This window comes from Ammospiza nelsoni, chromosome 7 (genome assembly GCF_027579445.1).
Source record: "Ammospiza nelsoni isolate bAmmNel1 chromosome 7, bAmmNel1.pri, whole genome shotgun sequence".
NCBI lineage: Eukaryota > Metazoa > Chordata > Aves > Passeriformes > Passerellidae > Ammospiza > Ammospiza nelsoni.
The window spans coordinates 16,359,163-16,385,500 of NC_080639.1; the positions used below are offsets into that span (position 1 = coordinate 16,359,163).

General features: G+C 39.2%; 1 protein-coding gene across 1 annotated transcript in view; it reads right to left on the minus strand.

Annotated features, from left to right (window-relative positions):
• ITGA4 (integrin subunit alpha 4) overlaps positions 1 to 24,466 on the minus strand; it is a 34,664-nt gene extending 10,198 nt beyond the window's left edge. The window contains exons 1-17 of the mRNA XM_059475593.1: positions 24,254 to 24,466; positions 24,046 to 24,167; positions 18,023 to 18,129; positions 17,809 to 17,932; positions 16,454 to 16,521; positions 15,673 to 15,802; positions 12,187 to 12,272; positions 11,800 to 11,859; positions 11,569 to 11,706; positions 10,801 to 10,912; positions 9,143 to 9,237; positions 8,742 to 8,832; positions 7,390 to 7,435; positions 6,862 to 7,016; positions 5,360 to 5,514; positions 2,632 to 2,781; positions 1,183 to 1,259 (exon numbers count right to left, since the gene is read on the minus strand). Coding sequence (XP_059331576.1) covers positions 1,183 to 1,259; positions 2,632 to 2,781; positions 5,360 to 5,514; positions 6,862 to 7,016; positions 7,390 to 7,435; positions 8,742 to 8,832; positions 9,143 to 9,237; positions 10,801 to 10,912; positions 11,569 to 11,706; positions 11,800 to 11,859; positions 12,187 to 12,272; positions 15,673 to 15,802; positions 16,454 to 16,521; positions 17,809 to 17,932; positions 18,023 to 18,129; positions 24,046 to 24,167; positions 24,254 to 24,438 — 1,901 coding nt within the window. The 5' untranslated portion in view covers positions 24,439 to 24,466. The remainder of the gene's footprint in view (positions 1 to 1,182; positions 1,260 to 2,631; positions 2,782 to 5,359; positions 5,515 to 6,861; positions 7,017 to 7,389; positions 7,436 to 8,741; positions 8,833 to 9,142; positions 9,238 to 10,800; positions 10,913 to 11,568; positions 11,707 to 11,799; positions 11,860 to 12,186; positions 12,273 to 15,672; positions 15,803 to 16,453; positions 16,522 to 17,808; positions 17,933 to 18,022; positions 18,130 to 24,045; positions 24,168 to 24,253) is intronic.
• Between the last annotated feature and the right edge of the window lie 1,872 nt (positions 24,467 to 26,338).

A 26,338-nucleotide genomic window follows, 5' to 3' on the forward strand; every position in this document is an offset into this window, starting at 1 on the left:
TGCCCTGCTCTTCAAGGATAATGAATGCATTCTGTCAAGACAAAATAAATTATCACTTCACAGTTAACTAGTTTTTAATCGAGATTCTAGGGGCACAAGGTAATTTAAGGTGATACTTCACACTTTATCAAGATACTTAGACTATTTATTTACACTGCAAATCTGCTGCTGGGCCTAATGTCAAGCAGATATGTTATAATCTGTGTTTTTCTTTCTTAGAGCTTGGAAGTGCTTACAAAACTGCATTTCTAATGTCATGAATGCAAATTCTGCACAACCATTCTTTCTGAGAACTATATGAGTGTTTAAATGAAATAACCATCCAGCCTAAGAAAATGAAAGGGCTTAAGACTCATGCTACAGGCCAAAAGTTAAAGTAGGCAGAAAGATACACATCTTACTCTGAAATCTGGGAAGATGACAAAGTTTGTGCTCAGGATCACACAGGTGGGATTAATCTGCATTAGGTGACTGTCAGCATCTTTTGATGCCATTTTAGGTTGTTCAACCTAGAATCTTGATTTGAGTAGCATCGACTTTAAAAGTGATGAATGACATGAGAAAATCTAAGTTATAGGTAAAATATCTAAATAGCTGAGATTCACAACAGCTACAATTCCTCTTTTTGCTCACATGTATTCCTTACTTTGAAATATAATAGTCAATAAGGAAAAAGGTTGTGATGATAAAATACAACTTAAAACAATTAAGTGGCTCTTTTATATAAGAATATTATATCTTCAGTTTTATACTGCTGATTGAGACTTCAATTAGTGCAAGTACACTATATCCAGAAAGAGCAGCAGAAATAACCAATAGCTTGTCAATTTTACAATTTTAGTTATGATGTCTGCATATTGAGTAGACATTGTGCAGCGTTATCTTAGCCCATTTATATATGAAGTGTAGAACACAAATTCATGGTTATTTAACATGATTTTTTGAGCTGTAAAATCTTCTAATTATGCAATAACAGTTCTTCAATCATATAAATTTATGCTACATTTTCTGCAAGATTTATGATTTACAAATAGTCTTCAATTAAGAAGCTTTACATCTTGTTTTTTTCAGAGAGTCCTGAGCATTTGTGGATTAGTGTAATTTACATACAAAAGATCAAAGAATAATTTAAATAAAATCTTACTAAATTGTCCACAAAAATGAAAGCTACATTATACTTACTTTGGAAAAACAACTTTTCCAGAAACTCTCAAGTCAGCTGAACAATTTTCTTGGGAACAAAATCTTGCAAAAATAAACTGTAAAAGCCAAATTAAAAAAAAAAGGAACTTCAGTGTCTTATGCTTCCAATGGTGAGAAACAGTATTTCCAGAGAAAGAAACCCATCACCTAGTAACTAAGCACAAGGAAGTGTCTAATAGCTCTTACTGCTAACATACAATTCAATCAGGCTACGATTTTCCATTTTCCAAACACATTCTGTGCACCCAAAGTAACAGTGAGGAGGCTTTCCAGACTCAGTCTGTCACAGTGAAACCTGTGGGTGTATGTTCAGACAATCTTTACAGCAGTACACAAGGAGGGCAGAATGTTTTAGAAGATCCAGAACTGATGTCTGTGCAGTCTCTCCTGTAATACAGCACATTAATTTTTGCAAGAGTTTAATTACAACTCTTATTTATACTACTGTTAGTAAGGTTTGATGAGAGCAGAGACACCATGAGTTGCAGGTGTCCGTGTCTTGGTTTATCAGTATGTTATAGAGCACATTTCTGTCACTGTACTCAACATCTCCCTCCTTCTTTCTTTCTTTACAACTCTGAGGTTTCTAAAACAATATTCTGAATGACAATGAGAAGTCAGAGCATGCCATTTAAAAGAAGCTCTTACATATCTTGGGAGTTCTGATGGCCAACTGTATCTCAGTTACAGAAATCACAGAGAAAGCTGAGTTGGAAAGGATCCATTGGGATCAGAGCTCCTGGTCCTGCCCAGGACATCCTCAAGAGTCACAGCCTGTGCCTGAGAGCATTGTCCAAACACTTCTGGAACTCAGGCTTGGAGCTCTGACCACTTTTCTGGGGAGCTTACCATTGTGAAAAGTTAAAAATTCAGCATATTCTGACTTTCACTAAAGTCAAAGTCTCTTAAGTTGGAATTTTTTGGGAAAAAAGGTTAATTTCATAGTTACTAAAGAATATACTCTTTCTTTCCCCTCACAGACTTGAAAACCTGCAGTACTTTTACAGAACTAATATTTCAGCAATATCAACACTTCAAGACTAATACCAACATGATATTGTGTATTTAACACAGAAATAATTTTAAAGTACAATTTTTATGTTGTGTAGTTGAATGGGTATTTCAAAGAGTGTATTTCATATATGGGTTCTGAGATATATAGTACTATTTATGCTGGCAAGTTCTCTGCACATATCTTCTTTATTTTTAAACCATAATACAGATGATACACAAGTTCTGCAAAGATTTTTTTTAGCAAAAAATGGGGCATTTTTTTTAGCATTCTGGTTTATTAATTGATATCAAGACACAATCCCTAGGTGTAGGTCTGGAAAATGCATTCTTTCACATGCTATGAATCAGTGAACTGGAGATTAAAACACGAATATTTACTCACTGCATTGGAAAAAAGAGAACTCATACACTAACCTTGCTTTTTATAACATCTTTTTCTTTCCTGCGTTGAAGAACAGCCTCAAGTGGTGAAAATTCTTGAGCATTTCTTTTCTGTAGAATATGATGCCCCAGATGATAACTCGCTTCAACATGTACAGGAGTCAAGATATCCCTTACATCTTTCTACGAAAATTGGAAACCTAATGAGTTAATCATATAAGACAAAACATGTATGCTTATGTTTTAAACTTACAAGGTTGCCCAGAACTCACTAAAGCAGCGTGACCTATTTTTCACATGTAAAATAATTCCATATGGCTAATATACTTTCATCTTTGTTGCTGAAGGAGGCAATCAGAAATGCATAAAGGCAGAATACGTTCAGTGACAGCATCAGCCATTTCAGAATGGATGATCTTCTATGATAAGAAATCCTACTGAATAGTGAACCCACTTCTGTCAATAATCCTGCCTCACACACCTATGAAAGGCTGCACTGCCCAAGTAGGAAAAAAGGCAAAGTTGGCTAAAATGAAGAAAGCTAACCAGTAGAATGAGGCCAGACAAACCCAATGGGTATTTACATATGAAATCAAAACTAGTTCTCCCACAGTACAATTAAATCAAGTTGTGACTGCATTTTATTTTTCTGCCCCTTTATTTTCCATTCTGTATTAAGAAGATTAAATAAATGATTATTTTGTACATGAAGCCTTGCCTGTGTAGGAATGCTCAGATCAGAGCCCCAACTACCTACTTGTGAAAACTGAACAGCTTGAAGCACCAACAGTAACAAACCTGATTAAATTACTCCCTTAGTGTAGGGGATAGACAGACACTGATTGTCCTTCCACATGGCCACTGTTTTAATTCTTATCTGCAAGCTTGTGTTGGCCAAATCACATATTATCTAATTTGTAATAATTTTCCACAAGGTTTTCTCTGCATCTGCTTTATATTACTTCCATTATACTAATTAGCTATTAATTAGCCTTTACTCAAAATACATAAAATTTATATTGTCTCTTGCAAGGACTGTACTTGACAGACATTCACACTTACTTAACTTTAGGAGCTTCACACAAGTACAGAAACCTCAGTGGGTGGAAGGAGATGCTTATAATGTTATTAATTAAAAATTGAAAAGAAAATTGAATTCTATGTAGGAAAAAACTCCCTAACGATGGACTATAGGAACTGATGAGGCAAATCAATTCCTTCCTCCTACACAAATACCTGCTAATGCTGGTACAGCAATCTGAACAAGGTCAGCTGTCAATCACATCTCCATTTGTTTACAAAACTCTTATAAAGTAAGTGGCAATTTGCCATTGCTCCTGCAAGCAACATTCACTTAGGTGCAGTTATCAGCTGAGATGCATCTGGGAAATTTTCCAGTAGGTAACATAAGCTTCCCTTTTTACCCTGAAGCTTTGTGATGAAGAACTGGCTTCTAATCATGTCACAAACAAAAAATAAGGGAAATCAAGGAAGAAGAAAAATACATTGAAGAATATTTCCCTGCAGGTTTTTCTGTAGTTGTCGAAAATAAAATTTATTTTCTAGCCTTTGTGCAGGATCAACTGCATTGGTCACCTTGATAGATGTTTGTTTCAAAAGGTCACAGAATTGCTACCTTGAGGATTTCAAAGAAAATGTCAGGCAAAGTAGTCCATTATTTTATTAGCTTTATTTCCCCTTACATCTAAATATTCCCTCTCTTCCCTCCTAGATAAGGTCTGACAGGAGAGAAGTCTATTTCTTCTGAGTTTAATAAAATGTGGTTCCTTTGTGTCCACTGATTTTTATTGTTTGTTGTGGTTTAGGACTTCCAAGTTTTTCCACAATTTTTGTTTTGGAGGACAAGCTTCTAAAATGTTTGATAGAATAAAAGTGATTAATTTTTTTCTTGTTATTTAAATGGCCTTAAAAATATTATATCCTTGTCCTGATTACCAGTTTTATTCCATTTTCAAGACAAGTCCCTCTTCACCTTTCAGCGGGATAGGTCATGCACGAGTGCTCTTCCTACCCCATTTCCACCCTCAGGTTATGGGTGAGTGCTGCATTCCTTGAGGAGAAAAAAAATCAAGCAACCCCAAACAAAGCTCTGCTTCACACCCTGCCAGCCTTTGGCTCCTTGCAGCACACTCACAAAGCACACCACACTACAGACCTTGAACTACAGACTTTTCTAGCAACCATCTTCATTTCACTTCCTGTGGATCAGGAATGGGTTTTTCCTTTTTAACTGAGTCTACTTTATCTACTCACAATAACAACAGAAGCAAAACCGTATGCATGTTCTTTGTTATACTTACAGATGACAAAACATGAAAAATACAAGTTTTAAGACTTTGCATTAAGGAATACATAAGAAAATTCCATCAAAAATGTTCAGCAGAATATGAATGTTGAATCTTCATGATTGCTCCAAACCAACCTCAATCTATATATGATCTGTCATGCATAAAAATGATGAAAAAATTTCAAGAATGCTCAAGGTCCAACTTAATCACTGTGGTTATTGTTATTATACATCTCACCAATGTAAGAGATGGAAGATCTACTGATTTCCTCAGAGAAAGCTGAGAAAGCATCAGAAATAAAATATATTAACTGTGGAAGTTCTGAATACAAATATTTTACTTCCAAAATTATGTGGTGCAATTATAAACAGAATAGGTTCTTTTGCAGCAGGTCTGCTTTTCAGAGGAGAACAAAGGATTTACAAGACAATACATACTGAAAACTACATTACCCTCATAAATGCTGGATGATCTTTGCAGGTAGTAATATTGCTGTAAATCTTTATTTTTCCTGAGATTGTATCATGTGTTCCATTGGAGGAAAAATAAAATCTGGCTTGTGTATCCTCTTTTCTGTTCACGTCAACACTCAGATTATAAAGCAACACTACAAAATAAAACCCAGGGAAAATAAAGGTTATAAATCTTCAAGTGTTGCAATCTTAATGAGTTTATGTAGAAATTACAATTTCTGACTCACTTCCATAAGTATATTTAAACATCCATTTTAAAATGCTTGGCTTAAAAACACTGACATAAATCCATACTAAGAAAAACTTCTAATACCCTGAAAATTGCTTCATGGCTGTTCCCCAATACATGCATTTATATCAGGGATAGTTTATCAGGTTGTATTTATATTTTCTACCAAAATCTATTTACAGAAAACCCATTTCAGTTAGTTAAACGGCTGACAGTAACTTACAACAAACACTTAAGTCAACTAACACTGACAAATATTGTTTACCTTCACAGTTTTTTCTATTTAAGTTAGCATGAATTGCTATGGTAACAAGTTGCAAACAAGTTTCAGAGCATTACAGATCTATTACTTCTAATTTTTTTGCCAAGGGTTAGGTTATCTACAATTTCTACCAGTACTTTTTTTTAAATTAAAAAGTCTTATGTACAAGTCCAGCAAGGGTGACCAAGTCTGACTGCTCCTCTTTCAAAATTAATGAGTTTCAAAAGATCTGATAAAGATCAAAAGACACATAACTTAACAATTCATCACTGCATGTGTTCTCTGTAACATGCTCCCTAAGGTTATTGTCTGTTCTCACCCAGAAGAGTTGAGCAATGTAATTTTATATACCATGTACTTGAAGGGCTGTTTGCAGTTTACAAATAGCACATGACAAGTAGGTTAAAAGCACTCAGGCAATACAGGCAAATTTAGACAGTAAATTATGTTAAATTAATTCACCATGAATATTCCCTCTGAAAGACACCATTTCCAGCAATACCAGTTTTTTGCCAAAAGCAAAATATGCATTATATAAAACACAATACAAGATTTATTTTTCAGTAATTTTGGTAGGATTCCTTCTCTTTCAAAAAGTGCCCCACAATATGATCAGCTGCTTGAGCTGGTTTGTGAAGGAATGCTTTCTCTCTATTGCTAAGTGGAAGGCAGCATCCTCCAGCAGTCCCATCTGGTTTGGTCCCTGCCTGAGAAGATTGCTGTTAGAGGACATCTAAATATCACCCTTTTAATGCTGCTGTCTCTTCAAGCAGCAGTTCTAGCAGGGATGTGCTCTTATTCCAAATTGAACAGAAGTGTAGTGGCCTGACGTTACAGGGTAGTCATGACATTAAAAAGGTATCCATGTTTTCAGCTTTTCATTTTATACTGAAGTCAGATTAATGCTCTACTGAATACCAGCAGCATTATTCTGCAAATAGGTGCATTTGAAATCAGTACATATAGGGGATTATTTTTCCAGTAGCTTACCAATATAACCAGGTACCTCCCGTCCTCTGTAGGCAAAGCATATCTTCAAATTCATACAGGTGGCAGGCTGCTCATTTTCCATGCAGTCCAAATTAGTTCGATTTATTGAATTAGAATGCTTCAAAGAAGCTATAACAATTATCACTGGCTTTGTTCTAAGAATAGAAAAGAGTAACACAAATAATGTTCAGATATAGCTTACAGAATGTCTGCAAAAACTAATCATCCCTGACAACTTATTTTTATATTTTAGAATTATAATTTTAAAGTTATCTGCATTTTTCAGATAGTTTCAAACAGTTGTATGCAAATTATTTTTACTTCAAAAAGTTACAGAATGATATTTTCATCTTTTCAATGTGTTTACTTAAATGTTTCACTTGTAGAGCCTTCTAGAGCCTAATGAGTGAAGTTGAAGATATCAAGAATATAATGAGTTAAATTAAATTACTGAGTTTTAATAAATTCCACTAAAAAACAGAGTTAAACTGTATGGTCTTCAAAAGTATTGAAACACAGCAATCTCACCTCAACACCACAGCAGAATCAGAGAAAAATGCACCAACTGCTACATCTGCACAAAAAGAACGTATCAATAACCATAATTTGCCAAGAGGAATTACTTAGGTACAAGCATTTTATAGCATATTCACCTTTTGGTGAATATTAAGACACCATTTGCCCTTTATTTACTAGAAGGGATATACTAGTATTTAAAGACAGCTCCTCAAATACTTGTGCACTGTCCATAAATGCTGCATGCTAATTTGATGGACTTCCAGATATTGATAATGTGATTATTTGATTTCTATTTCACATTTAAATGGTTGATACTGAAGGACAACTCAGCTAAATAGGAGATACTTGCTTTCTTCTCCATCCAGATATTCAATATTGCTATACATGCACATACCTACTGATTTTTATACTTAGAATTGATTTGCTTATGTCTATTATATGTATAAAATTGTACATAGAGAGAAATAATAGTATTTCCTTTATTCCAAATGAACTGAACTCTATTCATGCAAGAAGGAAAGAAATATAGACAGTTTATATACCTCCCAAATCAGGTAGCAAAAGTGAATTGTCAGATGACTAAATGATATAAGGGCCTGAGGATGTGACTGCCAGAGTAGTAACCAACAGCTGACCTGTGAGCAGACTACTTGTAACCTGTCCTTTAGGCCAGCATTACAAATTAACCTGGAAAATGTTTCTGTGGACAGAGCCAGAACACACAACAGGGTAACTTTGTGCTTTTGCACCCCCAAGAGCAGGACAGACATACCTGACCTGACCTAAGACTTATCTGCAAAATGTCAGAATGTTTTGATGATGTGTATAAAACAATTAATATATTCTTGGCACCAAGTTAGCACTACTTTGTCATGGCCACAAGAACTCCACAATGGTTTTAGCTCAATGCCATGAGCCCTAAGTGGTGTTCACTCAGACTGAGAGTAAAGGAGCCCATGACTCCTGTCAGAATCCAGACTCTGGGAATGCCAGCAATATATTCAGGTTAGCACACTAGTCTGGACAACAAACATGCTTCCAGTGCCCAAAGCACCTCATTGTGACATTTGTAAATGAGATGTCTGCTTTTAAGATATAAATCACATTTCTCTTCCCCTTGTGCACTATGATCTCACTCTTACATTGTTCTCAGTCCTTAAATAATAGTTAGGTGACCGTGAAACCTGACTGCCTGGCCTCAGCTTTACCTCTTCTTTTTTCTTCCCAAAATATGAGATGTGACATGTCATCTCAATAACAGATTCTGCTTCTGATAAAAGTATCAAGTAAGACAGTAGGGTTGTTCCCTATGAATTTCTATTCTTTTAAATATTAAAAGTAAACAAAATTGCTTAATTTACCTTGATAACCATTGTTATCTACATCAATGCCACTTGATATGGATTGTCCAAACATGCTTAAAGAATTACTCACTTCTTTTCCTTGTATTCTCTGAGGACAAAAATACAAAAGAGAAAATTATTCTTGGAAAGCTAATCTCTGAGTTACAATTTCCAGCGAAAAATGTTAGCAGAACAATCCTGATGGTGAACTTAAATCCCATAAACCTTTTTTAAAGCTCCCAAAACAATTTTTTTTCTCTTACAGGTTTTATTATGACTGGAAATCACAGACCATGTAAAAATTTTCTGAAGTCTTTTAATATACTTCAGATGGTCAGACTGTTAAATGAAGGGAAAACCGTCTCAGATTTAAACTTGGGGTTTTTCTGGATTGGGTATTTTGCATTGGAAAAGCATACCTGTGAAAATGTTGGTGTTATTCCATCTTTCCTGCCATTGTATATATAAATAGCCCCTTTTAGATTATCTTCGTGTGGAGCCCCAATTGCCACATCTGTGAAAAAACAATTCAGCAATGATCATGGACTAGGAAATATGACCACTGAGCAGCTGAAGAAATGCAAATCTTGACGCATGCAATGCCAGATCAGATTTACTTGCCTGAATTCAAAGGCAGTTGTGAACACAGATATAAAGCAAACAAAAACAATACAGACCAGCTCAGTAATCTGATTCTACCTTAATTACTGTGTGTGAAAAGCAACAATCAAATACTGCCATTTTGTTAAAGACACAGTCTATTTCTAGCAATACTAATTTTGACCCTTAAGAGGTTAAAAGGTTACCATGAAAGAAGGCAAAATTATCATGATCTTTAAAAAAAAGAGAAAAATACCAAGCTTTATATTTATGGAACAGTGATGATTTTCCTGCTCTTCCCACATGGATTAAGTCACTGAAACACAAGTACTCTTATTACAGTGCCAAAAATAAACTATTTATTTTTCTATGAAGTGTTCATAACAGTTAATAATAAGCTTGGAAAGGCATTTAACAAGGAAATGAAGGTACAAAGGGATATTGCCACAAAGGGATATGTTTTATGCCTAGATGACCTAATCCCAGAGGGGTATGGCAATTTGTAACAAACTGAATGAACGTACCTACACGCCAATCCACCCTCAACAGCCCTTACCAAAAACTCCCATGGTTCAAATAGCCAGAGGCTGTTTACCAGGGAGGGATGGGGAGATTATGTACACCATCTTGAAAGTCACTGTTAATAACTGGGAACTTGCACTTACAAATAAGCAAAAACTGAACTATCTGCAAATCAGAAATACTTTAGGCTGCACTGAACCAAAATCACAAAAAACCCAAACCTTTGACTGTTTGGTTTTACAGAGCAATTCTCTCATTGAATCCACATTGACTGAGCCCATACTGTGGTGACTAAACCACATAAAGCACATTATACATCTCTCTACTAGTGAGATGAAAATGGGACAGTCAAGTTGTGCCTGTTAAAATTACACACACGATCTTGAGGTCGGATCCTACACCACCACCCACATCACTATCTTTACAGGGCTGATACTGATGGTTTAGATCATTGAAGGAGTTGGCTCTGCTCTGTTTTTTAATTATTACAGAAAAATGCTTTATATTACCCAATTTCTCTTTATATTTTGCTTCCAGCCTTTTTCTTACAGCAGTCTCCCAACATGAAGGTTGCTTTCAATATCCCCATGTATTTAGTACTTAGTGGGGACAAAGAAGCAGATTTTGACTCCATTTTTGTTTATTATTGTTACAAAATTGCCAAATTGTTCCCCAACCTTCATCTCAGATATTTAAAACATGATTAGTGATTCCATTTGAGTTACAAAAGTTACAGATTATGCTATCACTCCATGCTCATGCTCTTTATTAGACAAAACCTGGTGCCTTGGTATTAAACATCAATGACTGTGAAGGAGCTGTATTTCCAGTCAGAAAAGTCGAATCCCAAACCAAAAGAATTCTCAGACTTCCATAATCCTCCTTTGCCATGTTTATCATGGCATTCCACTGATCACAGAGAATGAAACCCAATAGGTTTTCTTTGTATTCTTACCTTCAAAGCCATCATTGTCTATGTCTCCTAGATTGGCTATGGACTCTCCAAACCTTGCTGCATACGAGTCACTCCCACTGAGCTCTATGTTCAGCTCTACCATCTTTGCTTCCTGAAGGAAAACAGAGTCAATGGCACATGAATGGAATATTATTCAAAATGTTAAAACTGCCTTGGATACCAATATATAACCCCACCAAACTTATTGATGTAGAAGCAAGCATTTTCAGATACATTTTATGGTATTTAGTGTAAGAATAGTAAAGTGACTACACTTCCACTTCTGAACCTTAGAAAGAATGAAAAGAAGCCCATTCTAATGCATGATCTGTCCAGTCATGTCAATTGCAAAACAGGAGTACCAGTCTGTTTCCCGACTGGTACCAGTAACTGCATGCAAATGTTTCAGTCCTTGTTTGTTTCTGAAGGGCCTGGTAAGTTGCTCTTCAGCTGGCAGTTCAGTGGGAAGCACAGCAGTGGAGGAGAGCTTGGAAAGGGGCTGCAGGGGCAGGCTGTCACCACCTACAGCTCCTAGGAAACGAACCCAGTCTGTGTGCAGCTCCAGCACTGGTGGGAGTAACTGTGCTACAGCTGACACTGCAGCCTTTGGGGGCGTGCTGTGCACTCCTGCTGGGGCAGTCATCACAGCCCTAATGCTGCTTTTTCCATATCTGGAAATATGGAATAAGAAGAGAGGAAAACTCTTCCTCTTACCCTGTTAAACCAGAATGGCTGTGTTGCCGTGTGTTTTTAAGAGAAAATACTTACAGAACCTGAATTAATATAGACATAAACTCTTCCCTCTTCTCTGATGGTACTTTCCATTGGAGCACCAACCAATAAGTCTGAATAGCCATCTGAATTCAGGTCCACAGCACAAACTGCAGCTCCAAAGTAAGAACCAAGCTGTGTGCAGACAAGAAATCATTATTATTTCTGCATTTTAATGAAGATGCACTAGAAGTTATGAGGTGCAGAAAAGCAATAGGACAGATTTACCTTTTTGCCCTTTACTTCAAAGAGAATATTTATTTCTCCCTCCTTGCTAAAAATGTATGCCTAAAAGGAAAAGAAAACACAAGCAGAATTCAGCAAACTGTAATCTGGAACACTTCCCAGTGCTTTCTCTACAGCATGTGCTAGAGAATCAGCACAGCAGTGCTCAGTATCACAAATTACAGCTACCTCCTGCCTCCTACCTGCATCTTTCTTCAACACCACAGTTCACATCAATGTTATCCAGATTGCCTACCCTAATTCCTTACTCAAGTTTCCCCCATGAAAAGTCACATCTGATACTTGTCTTTAATATATTAATCTATATTGGAAGATCATAGTATTTTTGGGGTTATAGTCATTAAGTCAATATTATAGACAATTCCTTACTTTACCAGTCTGCTCCTGTTGGGGAGCCCCTCCAATTACTTCTATACTGGATGGTGTCAGAAAATGTCCAGCTCCAATAGAATATCCTGCAAATCAGAAATGCACTATTCAATACTGGGAATGCTATGTAACAAAGATAGAATAGGAGCATGTCTTATAAAAGCTCTCAACACCATAAATTATCATGAGTCTGACATTCAGACCTCATGCAAGTCAGCAATGAAAACAGAATAGAAAGTTTTTGAAGTATAAGTAAAAGGTCACTACAGACAGTAAGTTCCATCAAGCACGAGAAAGTGTCAGAAACACTCATTTCTTCCCAAGAACTCAATTATCTGCCATAGTTCAAAAATTTATTTATAAAATAAATTGCAAACACCTTCTGATAATGCATATTCTGCAATTGTTCAGTAAGTCCACACTATTAATACAAATAAAAATTATCCAAGTAGATGCACTGGAATGTGGAAATAATCGATTCAATTGTTACTCTGACTATTATAACTGGATTTAAGAAAAATTAAATGTAGTGCTATTCTATGTGCACATACACACATAAAGCACCATGGACACACACATGAAAATGTCAGGAACAAACTGCAAAAGCCTTATTGTGCAGTAAGAAGCCATTACATCAGCTTTAGTAAATAAATCTACATTACAAAGCATTTCTGTATGTGGAGAGAGATTATAAACGGGATCATGTTTTGGTGCAGACATCCAGACACAGAATTGCAAAATAAAGGCTAACACCTTAACCTGTAGCTGCACAAGTCATCCTTACTCTTTCCAAAGTACATCACAACTCAGAATACAGGACAGATAACATATACTCTACTCTTGCATTTACTGAATGACTGCTGATGTTCCTGAATGCAGAGGAAATGGAAAAATCATCTTAGATAGATGAGAACAAGCTTTGAATCTTTTGTCAGTGAACACAACTGCCTAGAATTCAAGTTCTCATTAAGCCACCTTTTCCTTTTCATATTTTAATCTAAAAGAGACGAACAGAGCAATTTATCATTTGAAGGTCAACATTTAGCTTTTATTTACTCAACAAAAAATTAAGGATGAACCTTAATTTACCTCCTCTGACATTTACTTTCTAGTTATTTTTGTTTTGCCAAAGTGCAAACATTATTAATTCTTAAGGACTTAAAAAAAAAAGCCAAACATACACAAGAATTACAGTAATTACATAGTTCTCATTTTTCTTTAATGGTATTAAAATGTTTGGCAGGGGAACGGGAAATCACATAACTGACCCTTTAAAGGCATAGAGAAATGAAATTTTATTTCCAACGCCATAGTTTTCTCCTTTTTACCATGACTACAGTTTTTCAGTTTTCTGAAATGTTACTTGCCCTTCTCAGATTTCTCAAAGGAACTGTCCTCTACTTTATGATTTCTTTACGGCAGTTTAAGTGCTTAAGGTTACTTTTTCATCAGGGCCAGCTGAATTGAAAGGCTGAATAATTTTGAAAATTCCTTTTATAGAAGTCAGCTACCCCTCTCCAAGAGATTCTCAAGTAGTCAAGAAAATATTACCTAGTGTTATGTATTACAAATATCTAATTTCCTTCCTTCTTTCAGTTGTCTGGCACACGAACACCCTTGTTTCCTCCAACTTATGGAAAACGCTACAATACTACTGCACTTCCTGTAGTCTCTAGGTTCTTAATTATTATTCTTTATTTATGTTTTTCATTAAACTGTTAAAGATGCCAATGTCTTTGTCCCTATGAGTGCAAGAATAGAGTAAGTAGATAATGCTATCTCCTTACATGCTTGAATTACACTCTGGTCACAATATACTTCCACCATTTGGTAGGGATAATTTCTTTCATTACTTAAGGGAGCAATAGACTCAGACTTCTAAAAAATTAATTTGGTAACAGAATTAACCCTGAACAGATTTTTGTCTTCAATAATTATAAAGATGGCACAGATGCTGAGGGAGGGAAGGAAGGTACCTTTAAACCTTTTCAACCACACCATGGGGCTTCAACTGCAATATGAGGGAAAGGAGCAGAGGTTAAAGTAACATGAAACTGCAAAATTCCAGGTTTATCACAGCTGTTACTGTACAGACATACAGATGAGTTAATGGTGCTCTTCTTCACCTTCCAGTAGAAGGGCAAGTTCAGAAGACATATGGCTCTGCTGAGCCAACATGCAGCAGATCACTAGAGTGAAGCAAACTCCAGCTGACTTCAGGTCCTGGATGGCCAAAGCAACTAAGAGAGATCACATTTGTGTGGAAGGGCCTTCCCTAACCTCTCCTTAACACAGTCCTTACGCAGGTTTTTACCCATTTGCCTGGATCTGGCTTCTGGCTGTCAATGATTTGACTCATTCAGAAATTCTCATTCTTATACTTTCAGAAGCAGAAATCTGGAATGAATTTATTTTCCCTAGGCAGGTGCAGTACTTTTCCTGCTGATTACTATTGGAAAACTGGAGCTTTCCACTCTCTGAAGCTCTTTTTTTGTCCTGTGAAAGGTTAGAAGTTCTAATGGCTGACCCTAGGCATCCACGTGTCTGATCCCCCTTCACCAGTCAGTCTCTCTTCTGCTTGACTTTCCCACAGAGTCCCTGTGGCCTTTGCAGGCCCAGAACTGAATTCTGAAGTCTTAGTTTCACTGTGTTTCACAATAGCTATTTCATAACATATGCCAACTTCCTATTGTCAGAGAAGTGGAATCAGAAACAGGAAATATTTATCCACGTGAACCGGAACTTTGAATGGGAAAATGCAAAACCCAATGGTCACAAGCAAAAATTTTCTTGCTTAGGAATTCAGGAAGGACAGATGAGCTTTTCTCAGTGCAGTGAGAGTTCTGAAGCTGCTGCTGTTTTTTTGGCATAAACCTTTCCAAACTGTAGCACTAAATTCAGCTGGTTACTTGGATATAGGCACGTGAGTAGAACTTCATGGCCTTGGTTACAGACATTCATAAATGAGGGTTGCCTTCTCACATACCCAGACTAAAATATGTTTGGAATAAAAAAGAAACAAAAAAAAACAACATTGGAGGAAAGTTTGTTTCTAAAGGTTACAGCATAGTTCCCCTTATTGACAATACAATTAAGATTTCCCTGCAGCTTTCACTGTAAAAATTTTTTCATATTTCTGTTAAATGTGAAACCACTGTCTTTTTCTGTGAAAGCTTGTGGCAGCATTGCAGACTTGAGTAAAATGAAAACCATTGCTAATCAGAAGCATTTCTACCTTCCAAATTAAGAAATTGTTAAAAGTCAGTGGAGAGATGGTAAGAATAGAAATCCACTGTTTGAGAAGTTTCCTCATAAAAAGAACAGAAAGGAAGCCTTATACATGAGTAATACTTCACAAAATTAGAAATCATCTGTAGAACTGTTGCTTCTGGGGTTAATAGTGAAAACACTCAAAAACATTGTGCACTCCCCCCAAGACCAGCCATTTAGCTTATATTTTAGTAAAGTGTTAAATCCTTTAAGTACCTAGATAACTGCCAGATTTCACTTGGTTACTGGAATCTGTGTAAGAGTGGATTGTACGTGCAGTTGTGTTGTATACAAACACAGAACCAGTCCAATAGAATGATCCAGGGGCTCCCATTATAATTAAGTCCTAAAAGAAAAGCAAAACAAAGCCATGTTATTCACACTGAAATATTCATGAAAATAAGCAAAACAAGTAAAATGCTCTTGTTTAGATCTCCTGTGAATTCTATGAAATGCTACTGGAGATGCATCTGGCTCAGCACTGGGGTTTACTACTAAATTACAGATAATATTTTCCAGACTTTGTAAAAATACCATTTTAAAAGCTTTAAACTGTAACAGCAAAATACAGCAATTCAGGATATTCTCTTCTCAAATGAGCTTTTTAGAAATTACAATCTTAGGATGGAATGAAGATTAAATAATAGAGAGTATTACTCTGTAAAGCAAGAAGGCAAGCATTATAAATGTTACACCAAACATATTAAAGATAATAATAAAATTTCATCCTCTGCTATATCCATGCCCTTTTTTCAGATGAAAAATAACTTTGGTTTTAGTAAGGTGTAAAAGTATTCTTGGGATTAAAAATGAAAGCCTTACTTGGGAATTACCATGCAAGTCATAGCAAGATTTAATTAAAAATAAATTAAAAAGTGATTTTTCCCTCCCACAATAAAATACAGCATTGATGTTTGCATTTACACATCCCTTTTTAGACATTATACATAAAAGTAAGTATATAAACAGAGAGACTTCTGGTATCTTTAATACACACCTCAATGTAAAAACTAGATATTCCAGCCTGACATGACCCATGTCTTTCTCCATACTTTCGTGCATGATCTGCGAATGGGCAAGAAATATTCAAAAGGATGAGAAGCAAGTAATTCCAGAGTTTTGTCACCAGGCTTTCAACAGAAGTTCAGAAAACTTATGAAAAAACAAACAAACAAACAAACACCTCCCCAAAAAGTTGGTTTTCAGTTCTGCAATAAAACTAAAACGACTGGTTTCTACTAGATAGCCTTTGGGTGCAATATACTATTGTAACAAACTTAAAACACTGTGTATCACTTGATCACACCTGCCTTTGAAATATTGACTTTAAAGGCTATACTTTCAAAATTGTTCCATGAATGAAACAGACAAATAGTTTGAGCACCACGTCTGGATACTCTTCCACTCTGTACTTCAGGCATACTCTGACAGGCTTGATTGAACTTGCCCTGTGCTCCACTGGTGCCATGAGGGGTTTGTGTTATGGCAGTCTCAGACATCCTGCTTTCATCCTAGCAATCCAACACTGTCCCAGCTCTGCTTTCCTGCAATTCTTTGCTGACTGCCTGCCATCAGGGTTCCCTTCATTCCATACACAGATTTGTACACTTAAAGTCTCCAAAGATAAAAAACACATGGTTTCACTACCCCTTGTAAGAGTCTCCAAAGCCAGCAGTGGGACATTTGATGGCACTACTCTGTCTGCACAGGAAGATCACTTTGTCAGCTGATCCTTGCATTGGCAAGGCACAGGGCACGTGATTGTTCTCCTGGGTGGATGGTAGATAACAATGGGAAAGCATGGATGGAATTCATTTGGTAGATTCTGGTGCTGCCTCTTATTCTGCTCCTGAAGTTCTCCAAGGAAGAACCCCTGAAGGTCTCATGCCACAGCAGCAGCCTTGGCAGAAGACAAGTAAGGGACAAGGACATGCAATGTGACAGGCACTGCAGCACCTTTGCATCAAAGGCTAAGGAGCAGGTGGTACAATCACTTGCAGGTATTTCTGCTGCTCTGCTGTGAGACTCTCCAGAGCAATGACAAGAGTAAAGGAAGGAAGGATGTCCTCTACTGGCCTGGTTTTGAAAAGCACACGTCCTTCAGCAATGCAATCTGGGAAAAAACTACTCTGATGCCCTGTTCCATTTTTTTTTTTGCCTTTTGAAAGCAGGTTTTCTTTGAAGTGATAAACATCTTTACATCACAAACTGGGCTCATATCATCAGCACTCAGCCTCCAAGCCTTTGGCTGCAGAACACCTTCTCATAACAACACAGGCTTTTCACAAACTCTGCACCATTCAATTGCGTATCTCACCCTTCCCTACAAAAGGACTCAAGCCTTTTGCTTACCTATATGGCATGGGCGTATTCCATCGACAGTTCGAAAATCAGGAGAGATGGTAAAACAAATGCCCTGTGGCAGTTTGTGCTCAATTTTGACGTAAAACACATTTTTCCATCTATGTCCACAAGCCTATGGATATAAAACAAACACAGCATTTGACATGGAAGCCCAAGAAAGCTGGCTGCAGTGTGACAAACAGGCCCAGTGGTTAATACATACAATGATAGATCCGTCCTCCTTTGGTTGCCTCGACAAGCTGACACCCAGCCACTGATTATCCCGCTCTTCCACACACGTCTTCCCACAGTAGTTGCTACTGGGATGGCCTAGGAGACAAAGACCAGGGCTCTGAACAGAGGGACAAGGTGAAGAACAATGTGGTGGTAACAGGAGAATCCAAGAACTCTGGGGGACAGTGCTGCAATTTGGATATGGTGGCTCTGACCTCTGTCTCACACAGGTCACACAGACTTTTTACTTTCTTCTTAAGCAAAGTTATGATTGTGGGTAGCCAAAGGGAACATCCTGGCTCTGAATGTGATAGGCTGGCAGTGAGGATGGGCTTCCCCATCATTACTCAGATAGAAAGTGACATTACACTCAATTCTGGTTAAGGGCTGTCCCTGTAAGTGCTCTTCAGCCTAAATGTTTGTAAGAAACACAAGTAATACCTGTGAGTGCCACCTAAACTCTAGCCTAAAGCAAACATCCTTCCAACTGTGTGTCTACTGGTAGCAGATCTTAAAACAATCTCTACTGCAAATGGCTATCAAATAAAGGTTGTATAACTGCCACCTCTGTTGGGGATGGCACATCATTACCTATGCACATCCTGCATGCTTCTTTCACTGTTGCAATTATTCACTAGCAGCTCTTAGTGTTAGTTCTTAAGTAGAGTTATTTTTTAAAACCTTGAGAAAACACACTGAAATGTCTTCTAATTCTGCCCCACAGCTCAAAAGGCCACAGTATTGCCAAGTTAGCAAACATCTGCTTTCCTCTGGAAAGCAGTAGCGAACCCCACAGTAAGGAGAAGCTACACATTTATTCTAAGTTATATAAAGGAAGTTTTTAATTTTTAAGATGTTTGTATGAATAAGCATTAATCAAATTGCTGAATTGGTATTTTCTATGCATCAGCATGATAGTTTATGAAAATAAGTTCTTATAAAATAAGGAAACACATTAGTTCATTTGAACAAACTCTTTTGCATAATTTTTAAAACTTTCTCAGATTGAATACAACTACAGGTGAACCCAAAATGTTTGAGGTTTAAGTGTTAGTTTAGTTATCCAGAAGAGGATGTCAGTACAGACCACAGAGTACTAATGCTGATGGGATATTGTTTGCACAGAAAAAAACCCCATAAATCACACCCCACACCTTCTCACCCCTCGCCCCACCAAAAAGCCTGCAAAAAATAACCCACCAAACAAAACACCTGTGCTGAGAGCAGAACTGGCATTTATTACTGTCCAATGCATTAGAGAGTTTAAATGAATACATAGATTATCCTATTGGCTAATGTCAGAGATGACACTTCCATGTACTGAATATACACTGCTTTTCAGAAACAAGTGTGGAATTTAGTTTTGGAACTGAATTACGCAATGGAAAACTTCTCACTACCTAAGGGAGACATTTCCATGGTTTACATGAATTAAAAAGCAGATTTATCTGATTGAAATATCCTCAGAAAAGAAAATTCCATTACACTCCCATGTGTAAGAATTAGTCCTCCTTTAAACTGCACAAGGCACTTCTGGTAATTCCCTTCTACCAATGAGTTCCATCCTCTTCTAATAATGACTTACCTGGGACTTGCTTTTATGTGGACTTACAGGAAATGGGAGAAGTAGAGAAGACCAGGGCAATAAATTGAGACCCCAAGAGACTGAGACTTTTTATCACTAAATCAAATAAAACCAGACAATGATGATGTGAGAGATGAGTAAGTTCAGCCTGTCTCAGTGTTTCCTTCCTGTGCCTCTTTCAGAGGTTTGTAACAAGAAAAAGCACCACCATTCTTTGACGCTCAATGGATTGCATTCCCCTTTTCCTTTGCTCCAGTATACGTTGATTCAGGATTATTTTGGCCCTCTACTGAAATGCTGCCTTATGTTTCCTATCTTTCTCTGACTGGCAAGTATTCAACCACCTTGAAATTACAGACATTCGTGGGAGAGAGAAGCAAGAACTTGACATCCCAGACAGCCTGATGAGTCCCTGCTCAGGGTATGACATTATAAAAGCTTTATCAAATGAGAAAATGCAGCATTCTGCACAAGCAACAGAGCAGCACTGCATAAGCTCAAGAGGACATGGCAGCTTGGTTGCCTCAGGGAAAAGGAGCACGTGCTGTCATAAAGTCGCTGAGAAATAAGTAATTGCCCATGCCTGTGTACATTACACAGCTGGAAGATACACTTCTGCTGCAATCCCCTTTGAACACATCCACAGAAACAATGCAACTGCACACAAATATGGTCAGAACTTAAAAAGCCACTTCTGGTTTTGGCCTCAAGGATCATAATACAGATGTTTGCAATGTCATCTGAGAAACCAGTTTTATATAACTTGCTCCAGTGTTTTCCATGCCCAACAGCCTCTCATCACCCACTTTATCCTTCCATAACTCCTCTGGTTCATTGCTAACTGATGAAAATGATGAAGTCTGCTGCAAAGGCAATAAGCCTCCTGATATCCTGCTCCTAGGTGTCAGGGCCTCAGAGTCTAGTTTTACTCACACAGGAACTACTTTCTGCTTTCATAGATCTGATGGGGTTTATCCCTCCTATGTCCCTCAAATGACTTCAACCCAAAACATTTTAAATGATACCCATTTCCATCTTTCTGTAACAGACCTAGGTCCAGAAGATCCCATGTTCCTTGGAATAGTATGGCTATTTGAAAGAGGTCACTTGCAAGGTATGAGCAATGCAAGCAACATAAAAAGCACACTACCAAAACTCAAACTTACTGAAATCAAAGTTGAACAGACACAGCTCTGCCTTTGGGGAAAACCATTAACTGTTCACTTTTCCATTGTAATGATTCAGCTGGGGGAGCTAGAGGGCAATTTGTTCACAGGTTAATTGTAGCAGAGACTTAAAGGAAGGGAGCAAGACTGAAACTGCAGGCAGAGCTTTCTGGCCTTATGTTAAACTGCATGCAGTGAATTTACTGCATTCATTTGTAGCTAAAACTATTTTTTTCTTTAGACAGGACGGCAAAGTGCACAAATTATTTCCTATATACTTTCGCCAGTCAATCACTGTTTCAAATCTGACAGCAGTGCTACTGAAGAATTTCTGTAACATTTTATATGTCCAAAATTCAATAGGTCAAAATGTATAGAAAACTTTGTGTAAATTCCTCTGCAATAATCTGTGACTACCCCAAGCTGATGTGGGCAAGGATTTGAAAATCAAGACTAGAAGATGGACACAGTGCCTCAACCTGAAGTACTGTATTTTGTACTTGAAGTTTCATAATCAAACAAGCCTCTGCATCTAACATAAGCCATTATTTAAAAATACTCCGAATACAAATAAATCTGCAGTCTAGAACACTTGACACCATAAACAGAAGTACTAGAACTCAAAAAGAGACTGAAAACTCTTCTATTCATCAATCAGAGAGAGATTTAAAAGTGTTAATGAGGGGCTAGGAAAAGGAAGCCTTACTAGTGTATCTCATTGCTCTTTTCAGCTCTTAAACCAGCCCAGGGCCTGCAACATCTTGAAGAACATTAAAATTCTTCAAAGTATGTCTGGATGAGTTATCCCAGATACTGTGATGACTGCAGCATAAGACTGCTCCCAGCAGACCTTTTGCTTCTGAGAAAGCAGATAGGGACTTGCGACACGTAAAAATACAAGAGCAGTTTTGTGTGATCAGAGGCTTCCTAATGGTTCATGAATCCTTCATTAATTAGTTATGGCAGTTTCAAGGCAACTTTAGCAAAAAGGAGTGACAAAGTATTTTAACATATTTATGCCTCCAAGTAATTCACATCCATTTATTACAGAAGCCCAACATTTGGAAAGCCATTTCTATTGCCTGTTATCACCTCTACTTTTTTATGACTTATAATTAGAAACTTACCACCTCAAAGAGGTTTTTACCAGAACAAAATGCAAATTCAACTATTTAAGAGCAAGACAGAAACATTTATTTCTTACTGTGCCTGTTCAGCAGCGCAATATATTGCCACACATTTTTCTAAGGAAATTCCCTATTCTATGAGATCAGAATCCAAACTCGAATGAGTTAGACAAAGATAATTAAGTTCAGCTTTGTAATTGCAAGTTTCCCTGCACATTTCTCTGACCTCAGATACTATGCCACTTCATTCACATCCCATGTTGCACAGCTGCCTTTGGCTTCTTCATTGACCTCCATGACCTGTTTTACAATACAGCACTTCTTTTCAGCTTCTATTTAACTTCAGAAATACTACAGACAAACCTTAGTGATGCAAAGATGTCATCTTTGCAGTAATGAAAACCTAGTTTGAAAAAATGTGGCATAACTACATAACTGTTTTAAAAAGTATGTTGCGTAACCTGCAGCCTTCAATTCTGGGAATAGAGGCCATGTTAAGCTGAGCCTTTGGAACTACATAAACTTTTTCATATATCTGTTGCCTCATTTCACTTAGAATCCCTTAAGCTATTGAAGAAAAACCCATGATATTATTTCTTTGGAGATTTTGTTTCTCCATTGGCTAAATGAGCAAAGTGAGAGGCATTGCAGATGTTTGTAGTTTTCAAAGAACCTGAAATTTTCAAGTCTTCCTTTTCTTCCCTCACACAGTAAAGGACTATTTTTACCACCAATCTAGGAACAGGGATTTATTGACTCTTAGCATATGTTATAAAGTCACTACTTTAGTTGGCCTCCTAGATTTTTTGCAAGCCTCCTAAAAATCAGACAGTCAGAAAAAAAATAGGTCTTTGTTATGTGTAACTTTTTAATAGATATAGTATTGGAATGAAATTACTCAACAAAACCCCAAAATACTACTTGGGCTGGTATAAATTTAATTTCCATTCTTTCTAGGAGCAACTGCTTGTTTTTTTCTTATAGGACTACACGTAAAACACCACTGAAGTACCTTAGGTTTTTGTAGCTCAGTTACAAATTGAAACTCTTATATTGATTTGTAGCAAAAAAAAGACTAAAAACAAACTGACAGAAGGCTAGAACCTGTCAGTTCTAAGTTTTATACACAGACATGTAGAAAAATAATTGTTCTAGCATTTTTTTGGTTACAGAATGCTGTCACCAAACAGAGCTCCGCCCTGACAGCCACCAGTTCATGGTGTGCCATTGCTTTCAAATATTTTGATAGCCCTTTTCCCGCGCTTCCCCGCGCTGGGTGGTGTGCTCATAACGGATGGGATACTCTGGGTCGGAGCGTGGCACAGTACAAGTTGGGGAAGATTCTCTCCATAGCACATGAATAGCGTCAACAGCACTGTATGCAAATGGACAGGAAGAGAGCCCAAAGCAATTCACACATGTTCATGGCAGCCCAGTGCAAAGCCTTCCCCTTTTTAACAAGTATCAAACGCTTGAAAGTGACTAAGTTCAGCCAGTTACATCTGCTAAGTATGGAGACCGTGGAGATAGAGAGAAGCCAAGTTAAATGCAGGACCCATAAACACCGATTCAGTCAAGAAGAACTTTGTTCGCCTGAAACTCCAATAAATCTGCAAGCAGGGGGAACCCATCAGCAAGACAGCTGTGGCTCAGAGTTACTTTAGGGTGGCTTCTACGAAGAGAAGGCTTTGCAGGAGAAAACATGATTTAGGCACATACTTCCACCCTCCCATCCCTGAGCTTATTGCATTCACCCACTGCCCTGAGAGCTGCAGCAGCTCTCCGCAGAGCGGGCTCACACCGAAACTCTCACGGGGCTTCTGACTCGGAGGCTGAAAGGTGCGAAACGGCTGTGGGAACATCTGTCACACCTAACTTCCCCAAATCAAGTTTTGGTCATGTCATCTCTCTTGATGCCGCCGCTACAGTCCTCGGGCATTAGCGCTGATCTCGCCCTTTGGCGAGAGGCACAGCACTCTGCAGTTTACGGCGGAAGGGCCCAGCACACCCCGCCGGGCAGCGGAGCGGAGCCGCGGTGCGCGCAGGGCGGCGGGCACCCTCCGTCCATCTGTCCGTCCGTCCCCGGCCGCCGCCCCGCCGGGGTCTCCCCGCCCACGGCCCGCCGCCGACTCACCCAGCTGGAGCTGCTCGCACTCTCCGCTGGAGCTGCCCCCGATCCGGCACCGGAATATGGCCCCGGGGTTCACCACCGACTCGTTGGCGGGCCAGCTGGCCCTGGGCGCCCCCGCCACCAGCCTGCGGGGCAGAGACGGCAGCGTGAGGAGCCGCGGCCAGGGCAAGGCGCGACGGGCCCCCGCGGGGGCGGCCGGGCCGGGACTCACCATCGCTCCTGGCCGTGGCGGTGCAGGAGCACCGAGTAGCCGAAGAAGGTCCCGTTGCCCCCGCGGAAGAGCAGCGCGTGCTGCGTGTCCAGGTTGTAGGGCCGCGCCGTCGGCAGGCACAGCCACAGCAGGAGCAGCGGGGCGGCCCAGCCCGCAGCGCCCCGCGCCCTCCCGCAGCTCCGCATGGCTCCGGCCGACCGGCAGCGCACGGACGCCGGCTTCCCGCCTCTCTGCTCGGCGAGAGGAGAGGGCAGGGCAGCGCCGCGCCCCGCCCCGCCCTGCCCCGCCCTGGGTCACCCTCCCCGCGGCCCTGCTGGGGGTGTCCCCGCGAACGGGGGAGTCACACGGGCGCTCTGCCGCCGCCGCAGCCCCTCTCCCTGCCCGGGCGGCGGGGGTCGGGTTTCTCCCCGCCCCGTCCGCGCCCACGGGGACGCTGCGGAAGGGACGTGGCCCCCGTGTCCCCGGGCAGTGCACGGCCCCGTGGGACGCGACCATCCCGACACCGGCGGAGCAGAGAGGGCCGCGTCCCCCTCGCTTCGCCTCAACGCATTTGCCGGCCGAGCTGGCAAAAGGGGCAGGAGATGCTGGAAATTTATCCCAAAATCTCCCGCCGAGCAGCGGGCGGGCAGCTCCACCCAAGCGCAGGACTGTGTTCTGAGGAAGGAAGTGTGGAGAGGATTGAGTTTTACCGTTACATTTAGGAAAATCCCAGTACCCCTGTGTTGAAGCTTTCCCCACCGTGGGTGTGCTGAGGGGTCTTGCCTGCTGTCCCCCGGTGGGGGTATTTCATTCCTGAAACCAGTGCCGCAGCAGCAGAGCACAGTGAGCCTGGCCTACCCGTGTTGCGCAAGACTGCTCACTGCTGATGGCTCCTTCCTTTCACGTGTGGTGTAGTCAAAACAGCACCCCGTCGCTTTTTTTTTTTTTACATTTTAGAGTAACTTTTTCACATTCCTGTTCAGTTCTTCAGTTGCTGACAAAGTTAGCAGCCATGCCTCCAGACAGCAAAGGAACAAAGGAAAATGAGCATTGTGCAAGAGATCTGGTATTTGGCAGACCTTGTAAGGGCTCCCTTGATCTTAGTGAGGAGCTTTTCTGTGTGTTTTCAGCAATCAGTTGCTGACTTTTGATTTAGCTCATACTGAGTTGTGTTCATCCTGAAATCAAGGCTTTTACTTCTATCTGCAAACCTTGCCTCACTGAAGTCGTTTGAATACCAGGGCTTCCCTGTTGCTATAATAACCCCTGTATATGGATGACCTATGTGTAATGGTATTTTGAATCTGAGAAACAAGAACAGAAGAACTTGTAAATGAAAATTTTAGTTACAAAGATTACTTCCTGCATCTGGAATAAAATCCGGTATGATTGCAACTATCAAATATTATACACATTAGAAATAACAGTGAGATTTCCTTAATGGAAATTTAGAACATGGCATTTTAAGTTTCTTGGAAAAATAACCCCCTTTTCATTTCCATTAAGTTAGTGGAAATGTGGAAAGTTTCACACTTCTGCAAAATGCTGAGCAACTACCAGAGCAGGGAACTGAGGCAATGCAGAGTGAAACATCTTGTCATCCTGACCACATGCAGATGTGTAGTTTCTGGAATGAGATCAGCACAGTGGAAGATCTGACAGCCAGTCAGTAGTGTATCTTTTTTTAAGTCCTCATCTCTTGAGCCATCAGAGGGCTTCTCCGGATGACACTGATGTGGAGCAGTGGCTGTTTCGTGCAAAGGAGTCAAACAGCTTCTCAGCTGCTATTCATCTTCCTTCCAATTACTGACATCAAAGGAGTTAAAACAATCAACAGCAGCTGTGAATCTGCATTTCTACTACTCAAGAAGCTTTTACCCTCATTTTCAAAGCAGCAAAACAAACATGATTCAAAACTGAAATGCTAAATTGTGGTTTAGTTGGCGAAAAATTGTGACATGGTTGTTCCACCATGATGCAGGAACCATGTTGAGATGATGGCTGGGTTCCTAGCTGACAGGAAAAGGTAGATTGTGAAGTTGTGGGATTCAATTATTGGTGTGTACATAGCTGCTTACCAGCTATGATATGAAATTGAGACCTCTA